Source organism: Choloepus didactylus, chromosome 12 (assembly GCF_015220235.1).
Source record: "Choloepus didactylus isolate mChoDid1 chromosome 12, mChoDid1.pri, whole genome shotgun sequence".
Taxonomy (NCBI): domain Eukaryota; kingdom Metazoa; phylum Chordata; class Mammalia; order Pilosa; family Megalonychidae; genus Choloepus; species Choloepus didactylus.
In genome coordinates, this window is record NC_051318.1 from 34,843,242 (window position 1) to 34,862,229 (window position 18,988).

At 37.9% G+C, this 18,988-nt stretch overlaps 1 protein-coding gene across 3 annotated transcripts in view; it reads left to right on the plus strand.

The window, feature by feature from the left end:
- NALCN (sodium leak channel, non-selective) overlaps positions 1 to 18,988 on the plus strand; it is a 373,030-nt gene that overhangs the window by 236,034 nt on the left and 118,008 nt on the right. For 2 of the 3 annotated variants that reach the window (XM_037800332.1, XM_037800333.1), the window contains exon 15: positions 7,091 to 7,165. The exons of the other annotated variant lie outside the window; for it this stretch is intronic. In XM_037800332.1, the coding sequence (XP_037656260.1) occupies positions 7,091 to 7,165 (75 nt within the window). The remainder of the gene's footprint in view (positions 1 to 7,090; positions 7,166 to 18,988) is intronic. 3 annotated transcript variants of the gene reach the window in all.

Here is an 18,988-nt window from a genome sequence, read left to right on the forward strand (position 1 = left end):
AGTGATAAGGCCACCCACTTGTAAAAATAAACTATAGTCTGAATCATGCTAACCCAAAAGTGAGTCTTACGTAGAGCAGATAAGAATCATAGTGCGTTGGACAGAATAGTTTGTGTCACAACAGAATTGGAGGAAATAATGATAATTGAAAACCCAAATGCTTCAGTAATTTATTGAATTTTACTGAAAATTATTATGAGTAAATGGAAGAAAAACAAGTTTAACTGTTGATGGTCAAATGTATACTATTTAACCATAGTGATGACCTAGAAAACCCTTACCTTCAGGTGAATTGGGGCTTTTTCAACTTGAGGAGTGGGAGGAGGAAATAAAGGAGTTAGAGAGAGAGAAGAGAGGTCATAATGGAGGACACAGTCAGTGAATGTCTGCTGAGACATGGGGTGAAGGAGCCATGTTCGCTCTGGAAAAATGATACTTTTGAAATCCACTAAAATGGAAGATCAAAACCCCACCCATATGTTGTAATGTCATTCATAAAAATTCTAAGAGAGAGACTACTTAGTCTTCCCTGAGACTTGAATGCAACACTTTCTCATTGAATGCATTGTCAATACTAAAGAAAAAAATGGGAATGGGCATTAAATCTGAAAAATAAAGTATTAGATATCTGCAATATTTTAATGGTTATCCTCTATGTTTTAATTGAACTTGGTGATTCATAATGTATCGATACTGATCATAAAATAAGGATGTGGTTGCCTTACATTAGTTGTATATTGTGTAGAACAGATACTTGTGTTGCATGTTAATGTATCAGGAAGCTATAGACCTGTTATAAGTGGCAAGTAGCTAATGCATAAAAAATGTTTATAAATTTCTTTTTTAAAAGCATTGCATAAACTACATACCACTGTTGAAATATCTGTGTACGTAAACAAAGTTCAAAAAAATGAATGAATAGATATCTCATTAGGTTTTTTTTACCTGAAATTGCTTCATTAAACAAAAATCAGTGATCTGGTCTGCTGTGCCATATTATAAATTGAAATATTATATAAATCTATATGTCTAAAAAATAAATACAGCAGAGTAGGTTGATTGCATCATTTGAAACTGAACACCTATAAATGTAAAAGCATTTCATATAAAAGATGCAGCCCTTGTGATTCTATAAGGCAAATACCTGTAAAACTTCTGTATTATATCAATGAAATTTTAATGGAAATCTGTGAATCACATTTAATGGCTAAGGAAAATCTTTTGGCAAGCCCATGTGGCACTTACAGTAGATAAACACTGAGTGAAAGTAAGACTCATATGCCAACGAAATGGGTTCAGATTATTGACAAGCATTCCCTCAGCTTTCTATAAAAACAAAACAAAATGAAATGAACGAAACACCCAGAGAATTTGTAAAGTGTTCTTGCTTCCAGAACTAGGATGTGTCACTCACTTCCATGACTCTCAATGCCATTTATTGAGATGGTTAAGTGGCCGTTACCCAAGCCTTCCTGCTCCCACGTCCAGTTCTGGACAACACTGTAGGAAAACACTGTCTCTTTGATAAGGTAAATTAAATATGATGCAAACCAAGTCTCCATCCTCTCTTCACTTCTATTTCTTGATCACAGTGGTTATTGACACCTTATTATAAAGCCTGAGAAAAGAAATACAAAGTAATTCTCACCTCCTCCACAATCAGCTGCAGACCAACCCTGCCTCTCCCTGCCTTCCATTCCCATTCCAGTGACACAGCTAAAGCTGTGCCAAGTCGTCGGCTTCTCATGGCGCCCCACACTTCAGGAACAGAGTGACAGGGTCAGAAGAGTGTGCCATGGGCACAAGATCAAGCTGAAAGTTCATGTCCAAAAAGAGTTTCAGGAGGAAGCTCAAGTTCCACGCGGACATTTAACTGTCGTTTCTGTTTTTGCCATCCCTCTGTCAAGTTCATAAAGCAGTGAAGCCTAAACATGAATGAATGCTATCGGGTTTAATGGTCCTTTAAATCAAACTTCAAACTTCCTCATATTCTTAAATATGTTGTCAAAAACCCTCACCAATAGTGTGTTCTCAAGTCTGTAAGTTTGGTGCTTGCTATCAGAATGCCTTCCAGCCTTTTTTCTAGGAAAGCCAAAAGTTGTCCCTTTGTGAGTCTTCTTTTCTCATCTACCATGAAAATCAAACTGTTCATCTACCATGAAAAAGGGAAAGCGGAGATAGCATCCCACTTTATTTCTCTGTCTTTCTGCTCTGAGGGTGGCTTTTTCTCTTTACTCCAAAAAGAATGTGTAAAAAGGTATGGCTTTTTTTAAATAAAGTAACAAAACATTATATATATATACATTCACATGTTTCACTGTGTGTATTATATCTATAACATGTATCCCTGTGTGTGTTTTATATATACATATAACTTTTTGTCAAACTGCACTTAGCCCTGTATCTAGTCACTGTTTCAAGGAGCCAGTTTAAAATGGCTGCATTATATGCATAAAAACAGAATACTTGAAAGGGAAAGTCCAACAGAGAAGAAACTAATGCCATCACTTGATGACTATCACATTCCCCTCCCACATCTCCGGACCTCCCTCTGTGGTCCTCGAGCAGCCTGCCAAGCCCCTGGCTTGCCTATCTGGCCTCCCCAGCATCCTCCCTGAAAGCCATGCTCTGGCTACACTCAACTACTTGCCAGGCCCCAAACAAGCTACATGCTTCCAGGCCCTGCTGCCTCCTTCTGCTCATACAAGGTGGAATGCTTTGCTCACAACCTTCATCTTGCCAAAATCATCCTTCTCCTTGGTATCTTGGTATCACAGCCTTAGGATCTTTATCAGTGCCTCACAATCTAAGTATATAGCATTCAGAAGCTACACTCTGACCCATTTCCTCAGATCAATTCTCTGAAATCTAAATGCCCAGATGGTACAGAACAAAATTTGTGATGTCATGATTGGGTTTAGTTTCTGGCTGTCAGTTTTCACATTTGTGCAGCCACCCTCCCAACCCCCATTTCAATTTACCTTCACATTCCTACTTTCTGAGGGGAAATGAGAGCATTTTCTGGGATAGAGATGAAGGCAGCGCAAGAGCTTGGAGACAAAGCAGGAAAGGAAGAACATTTGGACAGTAGATGGCTCTCCATACACAAGACCAGTGGGAGTATTGGTAAAACCCTGGGTGTGTTCTGAGATCCATGACTTAGCCCCACTTCCTGTCTGGGATGAGGTGAGATGGCCTCAGTAGATAGGGGCAGTATGGGGGGGGGCGGGGTAGCTGCCTGGGAGAGAGAGACCCTGAAAGATGCCTCAAAAACAAGCCTCTAGTTCTCACCTGGATTGGCAGGACTTTCAAATTTTCCTGAGAGTTGAGAGCCAGTATCTATTGTAGAAACAACAGCCTAAGCCAAATACCAGATGAAGGGTATGGTAGGTTGAATGGTGGCAACAAGATATGACCATATCCTAATCCCCAGAACCTGTGATCATGACCTTATTTGCAAAAAGGATCTTTGCAGATGGAATTAAGTTAAAGATCTCTAGATGAGATCGTCCTGGATTATCCAGAAGGGCCCTAAATCCGATGACAAGTGGAGAAGACAAGTAGAGACAAAAGAGGAGAAGAAACAGGGAAAAGGAGGAGAAGGTCATATAAGACAGAGACAGAAGAATGAGTTATGCAGCCAGAGCAAAGGAGCAGAATCTCTGGAGCCACCCGAAGCTGGAGGAAGCAAGGAAGAATTCTCCCCCTAAAGTCTTTGGAGGAAGCACAGACCTGCCGATGCCTGGATTTCAGATTTCTGGCCTCCAGAACTGAGATAAAAACTTTCTGTTGGTTTAAGCCACCAGATTTGTGTTGATTTGTTATGGCAGCCTTAAGAAAACTAATACTGAGGGTATCACTGTGAAACAGAGATCTTATCAGGACTCTGGGTGACATGCACATCCTTGAAATTAGATAACCCCTTAAAAGGAAAGGAGCATTTATTCAAAAGTAACTCAGGTTTAAATGACTAAACAGAATTGAAATAGCAAGTTGAAGTTTTCTGGCATCAGCAGAAATGGAGGGCTTATGAGATAACTTGAATTCATTTACAGAGAAATCAAGAAAGTTATTTTAGTTTTGCCTTCCTAAGTTTATGTCTGTGTATTTTCATATAGCTGTACTACACATCAGGGTTGTTGGGGAGGAGTAAATGAGAAAATGATAGCTGCAATTTATGGAGCAATGATTATTGTATCAATTTATTGAGCTATGATTATTATATCAGTGATAGTTTCCAAGTGGGGGCACTGAAATGCAGAGAGGGCTAGTGGTTGCCACGTAGCTCATAACTGGCAGAGCCTGTATGCTCACCAAGGACTTCTGAATCCAAGCATAGTGTTCTTTTCTACCCATCTGGGAACCTATGTCTTCTTAAAAATATTGTGAACTTCATAGCGTTGAGGGCAATATTGTGTTCTTTTTCCTGACCGCACAGTGCCTGACCCATCGAAGGAGCCAAATCAACTGCTTTTTGAAAATAATTGAATAGTATAGACATCACTGTTCATAGTAGGCTACCATTTGTCTGGTGTTGGGAAAATATTAAAAATAAAATCTCCTGCCAGCCCAGAAAACCTCTCTATAAAGGTGAAAGACAAAGAAAACAGATTTATTATCGAGTGAGCCTTAAACCAGACCGTGGTGCACATCACAGGCAATTTGCTAAAGAGACTGCCAAGACAGAAAGAAATCTCACCCTTTAATATAGTCAGGCAGATACAACTCAGAACATATGTGTTCTCAATATAAACAGTAACTACTCCCCAAGTAAGGGAACTTGGCAACATCATTTGTTAAACATAGTTCATCTTAAATTCACCTGGTAATTGAGGCAACCGCTGGTGTTAGCTAACAGCCTTCATACAAAGGAAAAATAAAACTTCCTATGTCTCTATGACAAGGAGGTAGTTCTATAACTTGGAGCGGGTACCTAAGTTAAACTACCACCCTCCCACCAAAATGGGGGAAATGGGGACGCTATCTTCCTTGATGTTTACATTTCAAAGAGGGAGCTTCCAGGCCCTTAACAAATTCTTAGGGTGTAAAACTTATGAGAATATTGTTTGGCTTTTAAAAAGATTTACATACATCTCTAAGGGACAGAGGAAGAATATCCAGTTACACATTCTCTAAAGGAAATGTTCTAAGACGAGGGAGGCAGGGGTAAGTCTCTTTCTCTTTTTTCACCAAAGAATATGTTTCTTTTTCTTTTTAGATTTGTTTGGTCTCTTCTACTGGGGAGATAGGAAAAATCAGTTAAGTTAGGAGACAAAGTGATGCCTGATGAAGTATCCAGTCAGTAACAGATGAAGTGAAGTACGATAGCTGATACTGTCAGGAGGACACACTCAGGCAGTATCAATGAATGCAGGGAAGGTGGATCTTCCTCAATATTTTCAATCATCAAGGTCACTGGAAGGGAGGGAAACTTGGAGGGCCTATGAAATATCCTGTTTAGAGTATGTGTACCACTCATGGTTTGGCAGACATGGTGACATCAGTAAAAATCTCTGTCCCTTCTTTTAGTTATGGGAGGATCCCAGAGGACATGGCTATTAAAAAGAGGGGTGCTGGCAACTGTTCTAAACCAAACATATCCTGTCACACTTAGATAATGTTTAAAGGATTTTTTTTTTCTGTGTTATATACTCACTAAACTTGGAAAAGAACTAGTCATTAACTTCTGCATAGTAATCTCTGGTACTTAAAAATCATTGTTAAATTGCCTCACTTTTCTTACCTTCATGCATTACAGCCTAAAATTAACAAATGGGAATAATTTGTTAAGAGGAAATCTGAACTGGAGAATATAAAGTAGAAATGAAAAGGATTATCAAATGAATGTGAGACTTCAGAGAATACAAATATGACAAGGATTAGAAATTAAACTATTTTTTAAATTCTACTTCTTTGTTGTTTTATTTCTCTTAACTTATTTACCCATTCCAAGAGAAGTGTATTCCCATTTATTTTTAATTTGGGAGATTCCATGAAATACAAAGAAAGGGGAAAATTCCATTATTCCACTGCACAAAGGAAGACACCATAAACATTCCTGAATTACCTCCTTCCAGCATTTTCTATATTTTTCTTTTTTGTCCTTGTACCATATATAAATAAAAATGAAATATGGAAATGTAAGCATTGTTCAATACTCATAAAATTTATGAGTGCATTGCAGTAGTTATCCATTGCTGTGTAACAAATTGTCTCACTTAACTTAAGCGCTTACAACAAACAAACTTTTACCTCACATAGTTTCTGTGGGTCAGGAATCTGCATGGTTCTGGCTCATAGTGTCCCATAAGGTTACAGTCAAGATGTTGGCTGGGACTTCAGTCTTCCAAAGGCTTTACTGGGGCCACTCACCTGAGTGTTGGAAGGAGACTCCAGTTCCCCACACGGGCCTCTCCAAGGGGCTACCTAAATGTCCTAACGACCTGGCAACTGATATACACTAGAGCAGATGATCCAACAGATTAGCCTAGCCTTATAAGTCACACACCATGGTTTCCATCACTTATCAGTTACACATCAGCCACCTTCAGTGTGGGAGGGGACTAAATAAAGGGCAGGGAATTGCTGGGAGCCATTTTGGAGTCCAGCTACCCCCAATGAAAACTTTTAATGGGCTGCATGAATTCATAACATAGCTCTCTATAATTGTGTTAACTATTTACACAAAGTTGGATACTTACATTATTTTCAATATTTCATTATTGTAAATAACACTCTAACAAGTATTTTTGTATATTAAACTTTTCATCAGTATTTCAGATGCAGTCTCAGAAGTGAGATTGTTGAGTTAGAAAAAAAACTATTGTTTCCTTAATTTCCTTTTCAAGTAGGCTTCATAAAATAAATTAATATTTTATATTTTCTGTTTTGACTAACATATACATTTCCTTTTATGTATTTGTGATAAAACACCTTAAAATGCATATGCAAGGATACACAACTGCATGTTTGCTTTTCATTTAATGCATTCTAGACACAGTATATTTTCAGTAGATATCTAGTTTATGCATATAATATTTTAATACTTATGGCATGTGGGTTTTTTCATTGTTATTTAACCATTTTGTAGATCCTCCTGAGTTTGTTTGTTGCTGTTATTTTGGACAACTTAGAACTTGATGAAGATCTAAAGAAGCTTAAACAAGTAAGTAAAGTATGGAGGATTTCTTTTTGATATATATTTCATGAATAAGGACAAAATATGTACTTTCAGATAATATTAACGTAGTTTGAACTTTCAAGTAAAGAAAAAGAATTTTTTTAATTAAGGAAGTCCAAGCCATAAATGTTTTTCTTTCTACTTTAGCTTTTATCCAACATCAAAAAAGGAAATTTTTTTTGTTCTGTAATTATCCTGAGAATAGTTTTATATTATTATTTTGGGTAATAGTAAGATGAACATAGTATAGTAAATTGTATTTGCAGTCTATTCTCCTTCTGCCATTGAATGAAGGTTGTTTGGAAATGAAATGCCTTACAGCCAGATTGCCATTATCCATAATTGTATCAAATGATCTTTATAAAACATCAGGAATCAACTTGCCTGTCCACTACACACTAAAAGAGAATTTAGTCTGGGTTCCCATAGTAATTATAAGAAATAGAATAGTGCCCAGTAATTATGAAAAAAGACTGGGCATTATAGTATAAATAATTATGCAAAAAAATGGAAATGAGTGAAATTTGTAAGTGGCCAAAAGATTACCAGTATGATCAACCATGTCCCTAGTTTCAGTTATATGGTATATGCTTTGGATATTTGGCTCTATCCAACAGTATAACTCTGAGAAGTAGAGTTGATATTCATGGATCACCCACCCCAACACTGTCAGAATAAGAATAGTAGAAATATCAACAAAGAGAACCAAGTCTTTAAAACAGTAGTTGACATAAGGGTTCAAAGGACGTTTTTAAGTTCTTTCCTGTCCTGCAGCTAGGCAGGCAAATCTGCTGTCTGGGTACAGTGGAGATTATTTCTTCCAAATCTTTTCAGTTTTTGGAAACAGTGATGAGTTCTTCAAATGAAAGTTGGGAAGGTCTTTTATACCATTAATGTAAATACTTTCTGTGGCTTCTAGTGATAATAAACAATATAAAAGACACCAAATTAAAACTCATCAACCATATAAGTAAGCATAACAAATAAAAATCCTGCCATTGTATAACCACCTGAGATTAACTTTACAAACCTGATGTCTAGAGATGTGAATTTTCCTATATACTATGTTTACAATACATGGGTTTTTAATATCCCCTGACAGGGTACATTAAAACATATATACTACAGATAAAATGAAAAATATTCTATTTTTTCTAACTGGTTCTCATAACAGCTTCAGTATGGTTTTAAATAAGCATTTGTCAGGTAAAATGCCATATAATTCCATCCCACATGGATAAAATCATTTTTAAGCTAGAAAGCAGTGAAATAAATCTTTATGTGGCATCTTTTCCCCCAAAGTTTATGTAATTGAAACCTAATATTTTGCATTGTTGATTTTTCAGTGTTTTCGTTAATTTTGGATATATATTGGCCCTTTTTCTGATCCCAAATGAAAAAAACAACAATGAAAAAATCAGACCTTTAATTAGCATTTAACTTTCTTCCTAGACTATAAACTTTTAATAAACTGTATAGCTCTTTGCTTTGAGTATATATCATTTTTTTATAAAATACCTTTTATTTAAGTACTTGCTAGATATTAGCAATGCTTTGTGTTTCTGGAAATTCTGAATATCAGAGCTAATTATCCAATTCAGCTAGCCTGTAGTTTGGAGTAGCCTCTTTGAATATTTAGAGATATTTGAGCCTTGAAAATCTCAATTATAAATAAAGCAGTATATTCATTCACAGTATATTCTTTTCCCATAGTTCTTTATTCATGATTGAACTGAAACTACTTATGAATTAAATTCATCTATTTATTTTCATCCTTGAAACTCCTTAAATTTCTAACAACCAAATATTATAGTAGTAAGCTCAATTGTTCCTGGTGCTCTTCCTTCCATTTTTGTAGAGTATTTTATTTGTATTTTCACTAGTTTTAAACAATTGTGTCATTTTTCATGTCTTGAGTTTCCCTGTTTCCAGTGATCTTGGCCTTTGAGGAGGGGCTTATTTACTTAGATTCATCAAGAATAAATTCACACCCACACACTTTCAAGCAAACACATGCACACACTTTTATAGACACATACACAAAAATAATATGGATACCTGAAACTTTAGACTGCCTTTTACAGCTTCTTTTAGACTTTTAGTAAATGTCACCTTGAAATATTTAGTTTTCCACATACGGGCCCAACACATGGAATAAAATGTATATGATCTATTTTTACTATTTTTAGATACAGAACAGAATGAGGACCATGTGAAAAAAAAATGTTATTTTCTTGGTTTCAATTCCCAGAAAACACTTCCATATTCCAAATTCTATCTTTGTCCAGTTCAAACTTTTTTCATTTTTTACTCTTTCTACCAACCAATCTCTAGTTTTTTACAGTTATAGTAACATTTGTTGAGTGCTGGCTCCATGGCAGGTACAATTATAAGTGTTTTATATTTATAATCTTATTAAGTTTTCACAAAAAACATGTGATGCAAGTCTTATTATTATATCCATCTTAACCTATGAGGTAGCTGAGGCACAGGGAAGTTAAGTAACATACCCAAGGTCACACAGCTAACAAATGGCATCACTAAGATTTAAATTCAATTTGAATCAAGAGCCCAGGCTTTCAACCTTTAAACTAGAATGGGTGAAGCTAAAGCTATGTCAATGGCAGATATGAGTCATGCATGCATGGAACTATGAAAATACTTGTTTGTAAATAATGATGTCATTATAGTTATCAAATGACTGTTGAAGTGAGGGGCAGTTTTCTGAGAAATGGAGGTGAATAAAGCAAAGCAAACATTAAAACTATCCAAAAGAGTTCTTTGTTTTCCCTTATAAATCAGATGACCTAATCAGAGTCACCAGAGATATGACTTGGAGAAGAGCTAAGACTCTTGCCATTAGCTCCCCATGATGGCAAGTGCAGGTCAAGGAGATCTCTTCTTTTAGTCACCTTCTTGGAATAATGATCCTCCTTAGACACATCCATCATAATGCCTGCATCATAGTCACATCTTAGTGGAGCCTCTGGAGACTTTTAATCTGTTTTATTATGATTATTTTCAAAACAATTGTGGTAAAATATAAATGTTGCTTCATAGATAGTTTTAAAAATTCATAGGTGTCAGTGCACATTACTTCTAAAATGAAGAAGTCAAATATGAAACACTAAATGGAGCCATTAGAAAAAGAAAGTCAGCTCTCAGTCTTGGGAGATGAAATTTGGCTCTTAAGCTAGACAAGATATGAGATGATGGTAAAAATCAAAAGGTACTGGTGGAAAAATTAGAAAGGAAAAGAAGAAGAAAAAAGGAAAAGGAAAATACCCAGAATTTGGAATTAAAGGAAAGAGGACCGACTATGAATATAACCCAGTGATGAGGGGGCAGGAACAGGATCTTATCCAGAGTTAAGAAAGGGATTAACTCAGATGGTCAAACATCAAGAGCCAAGAGCCCTTCAGTTGGAAGTTTCCTGAGGGAAAGCATGGTCTGCATGACTGGCTGTTCAAGGAATCATAATCTCCTTAAGCAGAAACATGATGCTTTATCACTTTATTTTATATATCACATTATTTTCTGAAATTACCTCATGGCTTTAAAGACAGTGGTTTCCAACCAGGGATACGCTGACCCCAAGGGATCCTCAAGGGAAGCAATGGTGCCAGCTGGCCATTTTTAATATTTCAAGAAGCCTGGAAAGAATTGTGCATTTTCCCAGTGTAAGACCAGATGTGCTAAATAAAGTGTGAAGTTTTATACTTTTAGCTAGAAATCTGTAAACTGTATGTGACAACACTGCTTCCCTAATGCTAAAGCTATGAAGTCTCTTCATATATGCTTTCCATTATTTAAAAAAAAATCAACAATGAATTGCTTATTGCTTAATAAAAGCATTTTGTTAGGAAAAAAATCTTTTCAAAGCATAAGATTCAAAAAGGAAAATTATAAAAAGGATCATTTTGAATGAACAAGTTTGAGAGCTTCTGACATTAAGTACCCATCCCCACCACCCAGTTCTTAATCCCAGTTCACAGCCAAGAGAATATTTCCTTTTATCATCCTTTCTTTTCCAAGAGACGACACTACTGTACCATGATGTTCAGTAATGAAGTTTTCCCTTTGTCATTTTTCAAAATAAAAAAATCTTCTAAAAAAATCACCCCAAACATACATCCATATGAAATTCTTCTGTTGCTTTCCCTGTGTGTTTCATATAAAACACAGTTGATTCCTAGCAGAAATATAGCAGTAGTGATTTTCTCACAACTGCCATAATTTACATGACCCCATCTCTAAGAAACCACGCCTCCCTTTTCAGCATCCCCAAGATATAAAGCATCCTTGACTGATAGTATACTCTGAACAGTAGTAAGAGATCATGACCTTGACCCTCAGTGGTGTACAACTGGGAAATGCAGTGGAGTTTTAGAAACTTTGAAAATGACAATTTTTACAGCTTCAATGATTTTTACAAATTCAGTGCAAGACTGATAGAAAGATTTTCTTTTATGCTGTATAAAATTCATTAAACTCTGAGGGGAAAAAAACCAAAGGGAAGCCTCAGGGAAAGAATAATTGAAAAGGGAAGTATATATAGTCTCTTTAGATTAAATTCAAAGCTATGAAATTCAAAACCATTTTCCCAGCTCTGTATCAAGTCTCATTTGAATCCTGGGCCAAGTGTGATGACTTTTGGTCTTTGATGAGTCCCACTGCGTAGTGAGGGATGAATGTATCAAAAGTCTCTTAATGACTATGATTTTTTTTTAACAAAAACAACAAAAATATTATATTTTTTTAAAAAAATATTTATCCTTAGCCTTACCCTGGAACTTTCATTTTCATCTCTTTCTTGTCTGCTATATGAGGTCATTCCAGATTTAGGGCAGAAGCAAAGGGACCGGGGTGCTGCCGGCAGAGGCCCTTTAGCTAGCCACTAGAGCATGTGATTCCCAACTCATGATCTGAACTGAGCCTACAATGGTCTAGGTATTTTTTCAAACTCTCTTGCATGAACTTAAACTGTGTAACCTAAAAGATGGATATAACTTCTACTGCCTGTTGAAAACCTACCTTTTGCCAGATATGTCATATTAAATTAACATATTTAATCCTGCTTATTAAAGATTTAGAAACTGATGCTCAGGGGAGTAAGTTTTTTGCCCAAGTTCACAAAATCAGTTAGTGACTGAGTTGTGATAACATGGGCTCTATGATTCAAAATCCATGTTCTCACCAAAATACTCCACAATGCCTCCTTAGAGAGTCAGTTTGTTCCTTGATTGTGGGAAGCATGTCTAGAAAGTGGATTGGATGAGATGCTTACATTTGTGGATCAGCACATTTTCTCCCTCTGGTTGTATATAGAGGAAGCCAACTTAGAATCAGAATATACTTAGCGAGCCAGGAATCAGTCTGGAGGAGATGCTGTGTGACTCACATACATGATAGCATCAGGCTAGGTTCGCCTTAGGCACGTCTTCTGCAGTTTTTGGTATTCCTAACACAGAGACTTGCTCCACCTGTTCAGTAAGCCTGGGTTCTCGGTATTCACCTTCTGTCCTGCAGGCACTGTTGTAGGGGCAGGAGACAGAACGGAGGCCAAGACACTGTTCCTGCCGTCAAATAACTTGCAGACTCTTCCAGTTCAGTAGTGACCATACAGGAATTTGGGTGCCACCCAAGTGTTGAATGGACTGTAACCTGAGCACTGAGTATTGCATCTCTGGTGAAGGGGGTTGGAAGAAGGTGCATGAAGAAACACACTCAAACCTGAGGGAACAGCATAATCAGAGACCTTAATGCAAAACAAAACAAACAAAAACGTAGTGCTTTTTGTAGGTCACTAAGCATTCACTATGGCTCAAGCATAGAACAAAAGAGAAAGTGGTGGCTGGAAAAATAAGCAGGCAACAGCAGAGGAAATGCTGTGTGTGGTGCTATGCATTTAGATATTATCCTGAGGACATTTTAAACCAAGGCAGACTTAATTGCACCTACCTTCTGGCTTTGAGGTGGAGTTTGAACTGAAGAGCATCTAGACAGAAGGTAGGGGGACTGTTCCTAAGGCAGGAGGGGCTGGCAGCCTGAACTAGATGAAAGGAAGTTGAAGGAATAGAGAGAAGGGGAAAGGATTTGGTGATTAGTTGGATGGAGGAAATGAGGAAAACAGGAGACAAGGATGTTACTAAGGTTTCTAGACTTGCCTACATGTGCTGAGACAGAGAATACATGGCATGGAAGAAAAGAGGGTTCTGTTTGTTTTCTTTTGGAGAATGGAGGTTGGTCCTATATTCCATGAGATGCCTGGGAGATACCTATGCAAAAATGTCTATGGAAAGATAGAAGGTTAGAACTTAGGAGGACTATCTGGGCTGAAACAGAATTGGAGGAGAGGAAAAATCAAATATAGATGGCAATTTAAGGTTTTAGAGAGCTTGAAGTTACTGAGGGAAGGATGGTTCCCTGAGGGACAGCAAATGGTATGAGCCAATGAGGAAGAAACTAAAAGGTGAATGATAGTTCACAACCTAAGAGCAAGGAGGAAAGACTGGAGTTTTTTTGACATCAAAACCAAAAGGTCAACAATCTCAGGAACTTCAAAGAGGCCAAAAGCACCCACCATATCAGCAGTGAGGAGGGGGTCGGGGATCATGACAAGAGCAGGCTCAGCAACTTTGATGGAGCAGATGTCAAGTTGCAGAGGATGAGAAGTGACTGATGGCTGAGGAAGTGAAGATAAATTGCCAATCCTTTCTTTACATATTTCTTAGACTATAAGTTTCCAGAAAGACCATCTCTTTTCTATTTCTTAATTTTTTAGGCATATTAACACCATTTGCTATGGTGCTACCCAACCTTTTCCCTTATGGCATGCATAGAAAACGATATTTGTACAACACGCTGGGGTTAACAGGTGGGAATCGCATGGGCTAGCAGCAACAGGTATCTAGGATTCCTGATGCTCCAGGCTTCACTCAGCTTCCCAAGGGTGGAGAACCAATACCCCAAGGAACCTAGAAATCAGTGGTGGCCAAGAGTTGGGAAACTGCATTTTACTTAAAGCCATTGATAAAGCTCATTTGCTGCATGCTCTCAATCTTTTAGGTGGAGATGACTCTTTTGTTGGCAATTCATATACTATTACTCATAATTTTCCATAATGTAATCTCAAAAGATCACCTTATATAACATTTGTTCTGCTGTTTCTGAAATACTTCCATCAATGTTAGGCTTGTCTTCTTAATAATGATTCCTAATGTCACATTAAGACATGAACATAAAAAGATGAGGTAGCTAGGCCTGAAAGCTGTGCAGATCAAGGTTCAAGCCAAGAGGCCACAGCAGAGAGATACCAGTTATCAGCATCAGAACAACAGCCTATAAATCTAGAAGTTGATGCAAAAGTGGGACCATCTGTCTGGAACTTTAGAACAGAAAGGGATCCAGGAAGTTAGGCAGAGAGTTACCTGTTAGAATTTCTGTTCTCCTAAGCCTTGTTCTCTGGTCTCAAGAAGAAATAATCACTTTTGAAGCTGAGAGCATGGCACGGTAGGGTACAATGGATGTACTCTTAGAAGGTCAGACCAGCTTTCACCAACCAAGATCAACTTTCCTCAGCAGTTGGAGTCATTTTCTTAAGTCATTATCACTTAAGTTCTGTGACAGTAGATTTTGTAAATTTAAGACTTTCTTAGAAGGATTACTATAAGCCCTTCCAAATTTTCATTTCATGTGTGATTGACCCAAACTAGATTACTTTTAGAGAATCTAAAGTTTTTAGGAACCATGTTCCTTGCCTTATCCACTGGCACTCAAGAATTTATTTTATATGTTAGCTTAAGTCTCACATGTCATTGGACAGACGTGAAACTACATGCCTGAAGTTTGTGTTCAAGCTTATATGGGTGAATTGTTGAATGTATTATTCTTTATGCTGAATCAGAATTACTTGATTACAGTTTTTTACAGCACTCTTCAAAAGAACCCCTAATTTATTTTTTTAGAAAAAGTGAGACTTGGAAGGAAAATGTGCCCAAACCAAAGGAGAAGATCACACTTCAGCTCTGTCTGAACTCAGTGTGGCCAGACGTTAGCCCACTGCTGAGCTATGGAGATCTTTTCATTTTGCCCTTTTAATCAAGAGAACAACATTTTTTAAGGCAAATGAACTTATTGCATAACGAAAAACAGCAAGGATGAGAGTTAATGGCACCCTGATAGCACTTTTTATTTCTTTACATCCTGTCAGACAATGGGAAACTAGATTGTTATGGCTCTAAGAAAAAAATATGACAATTAGTTTTCAGTTTTATGCAGTGTCTGACAGTCGATGAATTGCAAAAAGGCTTTTCCTCAGCTGTGTTAAAAATTGTTGTAAGGAGTTGCAGTAGTGAGTTTCACCTTATTTATATGTAAACACCAAACATGAATACATTAAAGGTTGTTGTTACTGCCCTGATTCCTTTTGTGATTCAAGTTTCACACAGACCATCTGTTTCTTGTCTCTGAGTAGTCCATGTTCTTCTCCATTCTTCCTAAAGCTTTGCACTGTTTGTTCATTCCTCAGACATTTGAGTCCTCACTATGGGTGAGACACTGAATGTTTTAGTTTCTTCACTGCTAAAGCAAATACCATGCAATAAGTTGGCTTTTAAAATATGATACTTTTTTGGCTCACAGTTTTGAGGCTAGAAGTCCAAAATCAAGGCGTCAACAAGGCGATGCTTTCTGCCAGAAGACTGTGTCATCTGGGGCTGGCTGCTGGTGATCCTTGATCCTCAGTTTTCTGGCACGTGTCCATGCACATGGTGGTCTCTCCTGGCTTCTCCCTTCTCTTCAGGTGCCTTTGACATTCAGCTTCTGGCTGCTCCTTCTGGCTTTCCCTCTTCTCTTCCTTCCCTGTGAGGCCTTCAGTAATAGGCTTAGGACTCATCCTGAATAGCTGGAGGGAAATACCTGAAACTGTTAGACTGCAACCCAGTAGCCTTGATTCTTAAAGACGATTGTATAACTAAGTAGCTTACATGGTGTGACCATGTGGTTGTAAAAACCCTGTGGCTCACACTCCCTTTGTCCAGTATATGGACAGATGAGTAGAAAAATGGGGACAAAAATTAAATGAATAATAGGGGCGATGGGGGCAATGTGATGTTTTGGGTGTTCTTTTTAACTTTAATTTTTATTTTTATTTTTATTTATTTATTTTTTTGGAGTAATGGAAATGCTCAAACATTGATTGGGGTGATGAATGCACAACTATATGATGGTACTGTGAACCGCTGATTGTACACTTTGGATGTTTATATGGTATATGTATATATCTCAGTAAACAATGGAAATAAACGACATTAAAAAAAGACATCTTAAGTCAGTTGGGTCACACTCTAACTGAAGTAACCTCATCAAAGGGTCAAATATACAATAGATTCACACCTACAGGAACAGAGTAAGTTCAAGAAAATGTTTTCCTGGGGTACACAGCTCCAGGCCCCACACTGGGTCAGGCACTAGGGAGAGAAAAATAAACAAATAAATTCTCTACCCTCATGGAGCTTATGGTCTAATGGAGGAGTTGGCCACAAATAATTAAACCAATTAATAATATTTACAAATTGAGATGAACTTTCTTCAGAAAACAACACTTTAAGAGAGTTATTAATAGAAGACCCTGAGCCAGATGAAGGTCAGGGGAGTAAGGAAGGAGACGGTAACACTTGTGCTTAGTTATGAATGATGAGCAGGAGTGAACTTCATGGAAGTATTGATGGAGAGAGGAGTGGAGAGCATTCCATTGGGAGAGAAAAGCATTCAGGGTTACCAGCATGCAGAAATCCCAGGCTAAAGTGATACAAAGTGAGTGTGGAAAAGTAAGTAGAGGGCAGGCAATGCTGTGTCGTAAAAAACATGTTAAGGATTTTTACCTTCATCATAAAGAGCAATAGGAAGCCACCGAAGGCTGTTAAGATGGGAGGCAGTGGTGAATTGGAGAGCTACCTGGAAACCTGGTTATGGGTTGGATTTAAGGACATAAGTGAGATACAGTGTCAACGATGACTCCTGGTTTCAGGTTTCTACAGTTGGATGGATGATTGTGCCAGACACTGAAACAAGAGACAGTAGCACAGAGCCATATGTGAAGGGAAGGATCATCCATCCAGGCCTTGGCATGCTGAGTTTGTGATGCCTTTGAAACATCTAAGCAGAGATGCCAAACAGGCAGTTTTGGCTGGCTGGCTGGAGCTCTGAATGCGGAAGTTCAATTTAATTCTTAATTATTTATTTAGTACTTACCATGTGCCAGGTACTGTTTTTTGCACTTATGATAAGCCAGTGGGTAAAATAGTCAAAAATCCCTGTCCTCTTTGGGCTTTGGTCCTCTAAAGTTATTTGTATTTTGCAAAGTATTAGAAGCTGTAAACCAGAATGAGATTGTATAAGAGGGAAGAAGAGATATTAAAGGTCTGAAGAAAAACAATTTTTAATAACTGCCCTTAGGGTAACTCAAATAAATTGCCTCTGTTTTCTCCAGGTGAATTTTGGCTTTTGATTCTGTTATGAATAACCAACACTCTCTCTGTCTCGATTAAAACTCCCTACAAGAGCAGATCTGATTGGTCCAGCTAGGCAATATCATTCGTCCTAGCAGGAATTTCATCTCTGTGTGCCTCACAGTGTTAGACATCCTTACAGAAAGTCTCTCCCCTTGGTCAGGTCTCTACCCAATCAGCTCTGAGGATGACAGGGTCACTAGGTACCAAATGGCAATTTATAGGAAAGGAACACTCTCTTAAGGGCATATGAGTGGCAGGTGTTCTGAGGGCTCACCTGGATGCTACACGGATGTTTTAATTGTTTACTTAATGAATGCCACCAGAATTCAAAAATTTAGGCATGGCTAACTGAAAAGAAGAATTGAAATAATATTTTCACTCTCCAACCACCCATTCAGGAGAAAGTAGATGTCAGCACCTAGAAAAATGATGTGTCTATTGTAGATGCTGAGTGTTAGTTCCTGTCCCCTACCCCATCCTCTTCCCTGCCTCCTACCAATTACACCTCTTCAAATCTTTCTTGTTTTCAGGCTATCTCTCTGTTTGTGATATACAAAGAAGGAAGACAAGGGATTCAGGCAAAGGAGATGAAAGAAAAGTTAGAGGAGACCTTGCAAACAGTTTACTTCCACTGAGGGGTCACTGGAAAAAAAAAATCAAAGCTTCTCTCTTACTGATAGGCTATGTGATTCTGGAAAAATCCCATTCCCTCTCTTGATTTGTTTCCTGAAGTCTAATTTGAACACCTTGGGTCTGATGTGCCTTCTTTTATTTGATGACATGGATCCTAATTCTACTGTCTTATAAGATTGCTTTGTGCCATCCTGATTGATGCATTTGTGTTATTTTCCTAGCCCCTTAGGCATTTAAGTTTGGACCCCAGCACTAAATTCTGTCTAAGGTCCTTTCCAGATCCAATATTTTCATCTGGGAGAGATTCTACAGCTGGCAATACTGGGCTTGCATTTAGGTGCACACTGTTATGCCCAGATCTGTCATGTCCGTTCCGATCAGTTGGTGCTGATGCTGTATTTTTTAGAATCGCTTTCTAATATCTCACCTGTTCACTACTGTGAATTTCTGCTCTGACTCCTCCCCATCCACACAAACCTCAAGCAACATGATGGTAACCATTACTCAGGAGGCGGCAGGCAACCTGTTGGTGAAAAGCTGCCCCATTAATGGAACTGAACGGTGGTGCCAGGCTTGAGCTCTGGAGCCAGGGGCTGCTGATGCCTGTGGTAGGCATTGTCCTCTCAGGATAGTAAGACTTTATCAACAGATGCCATTTTCC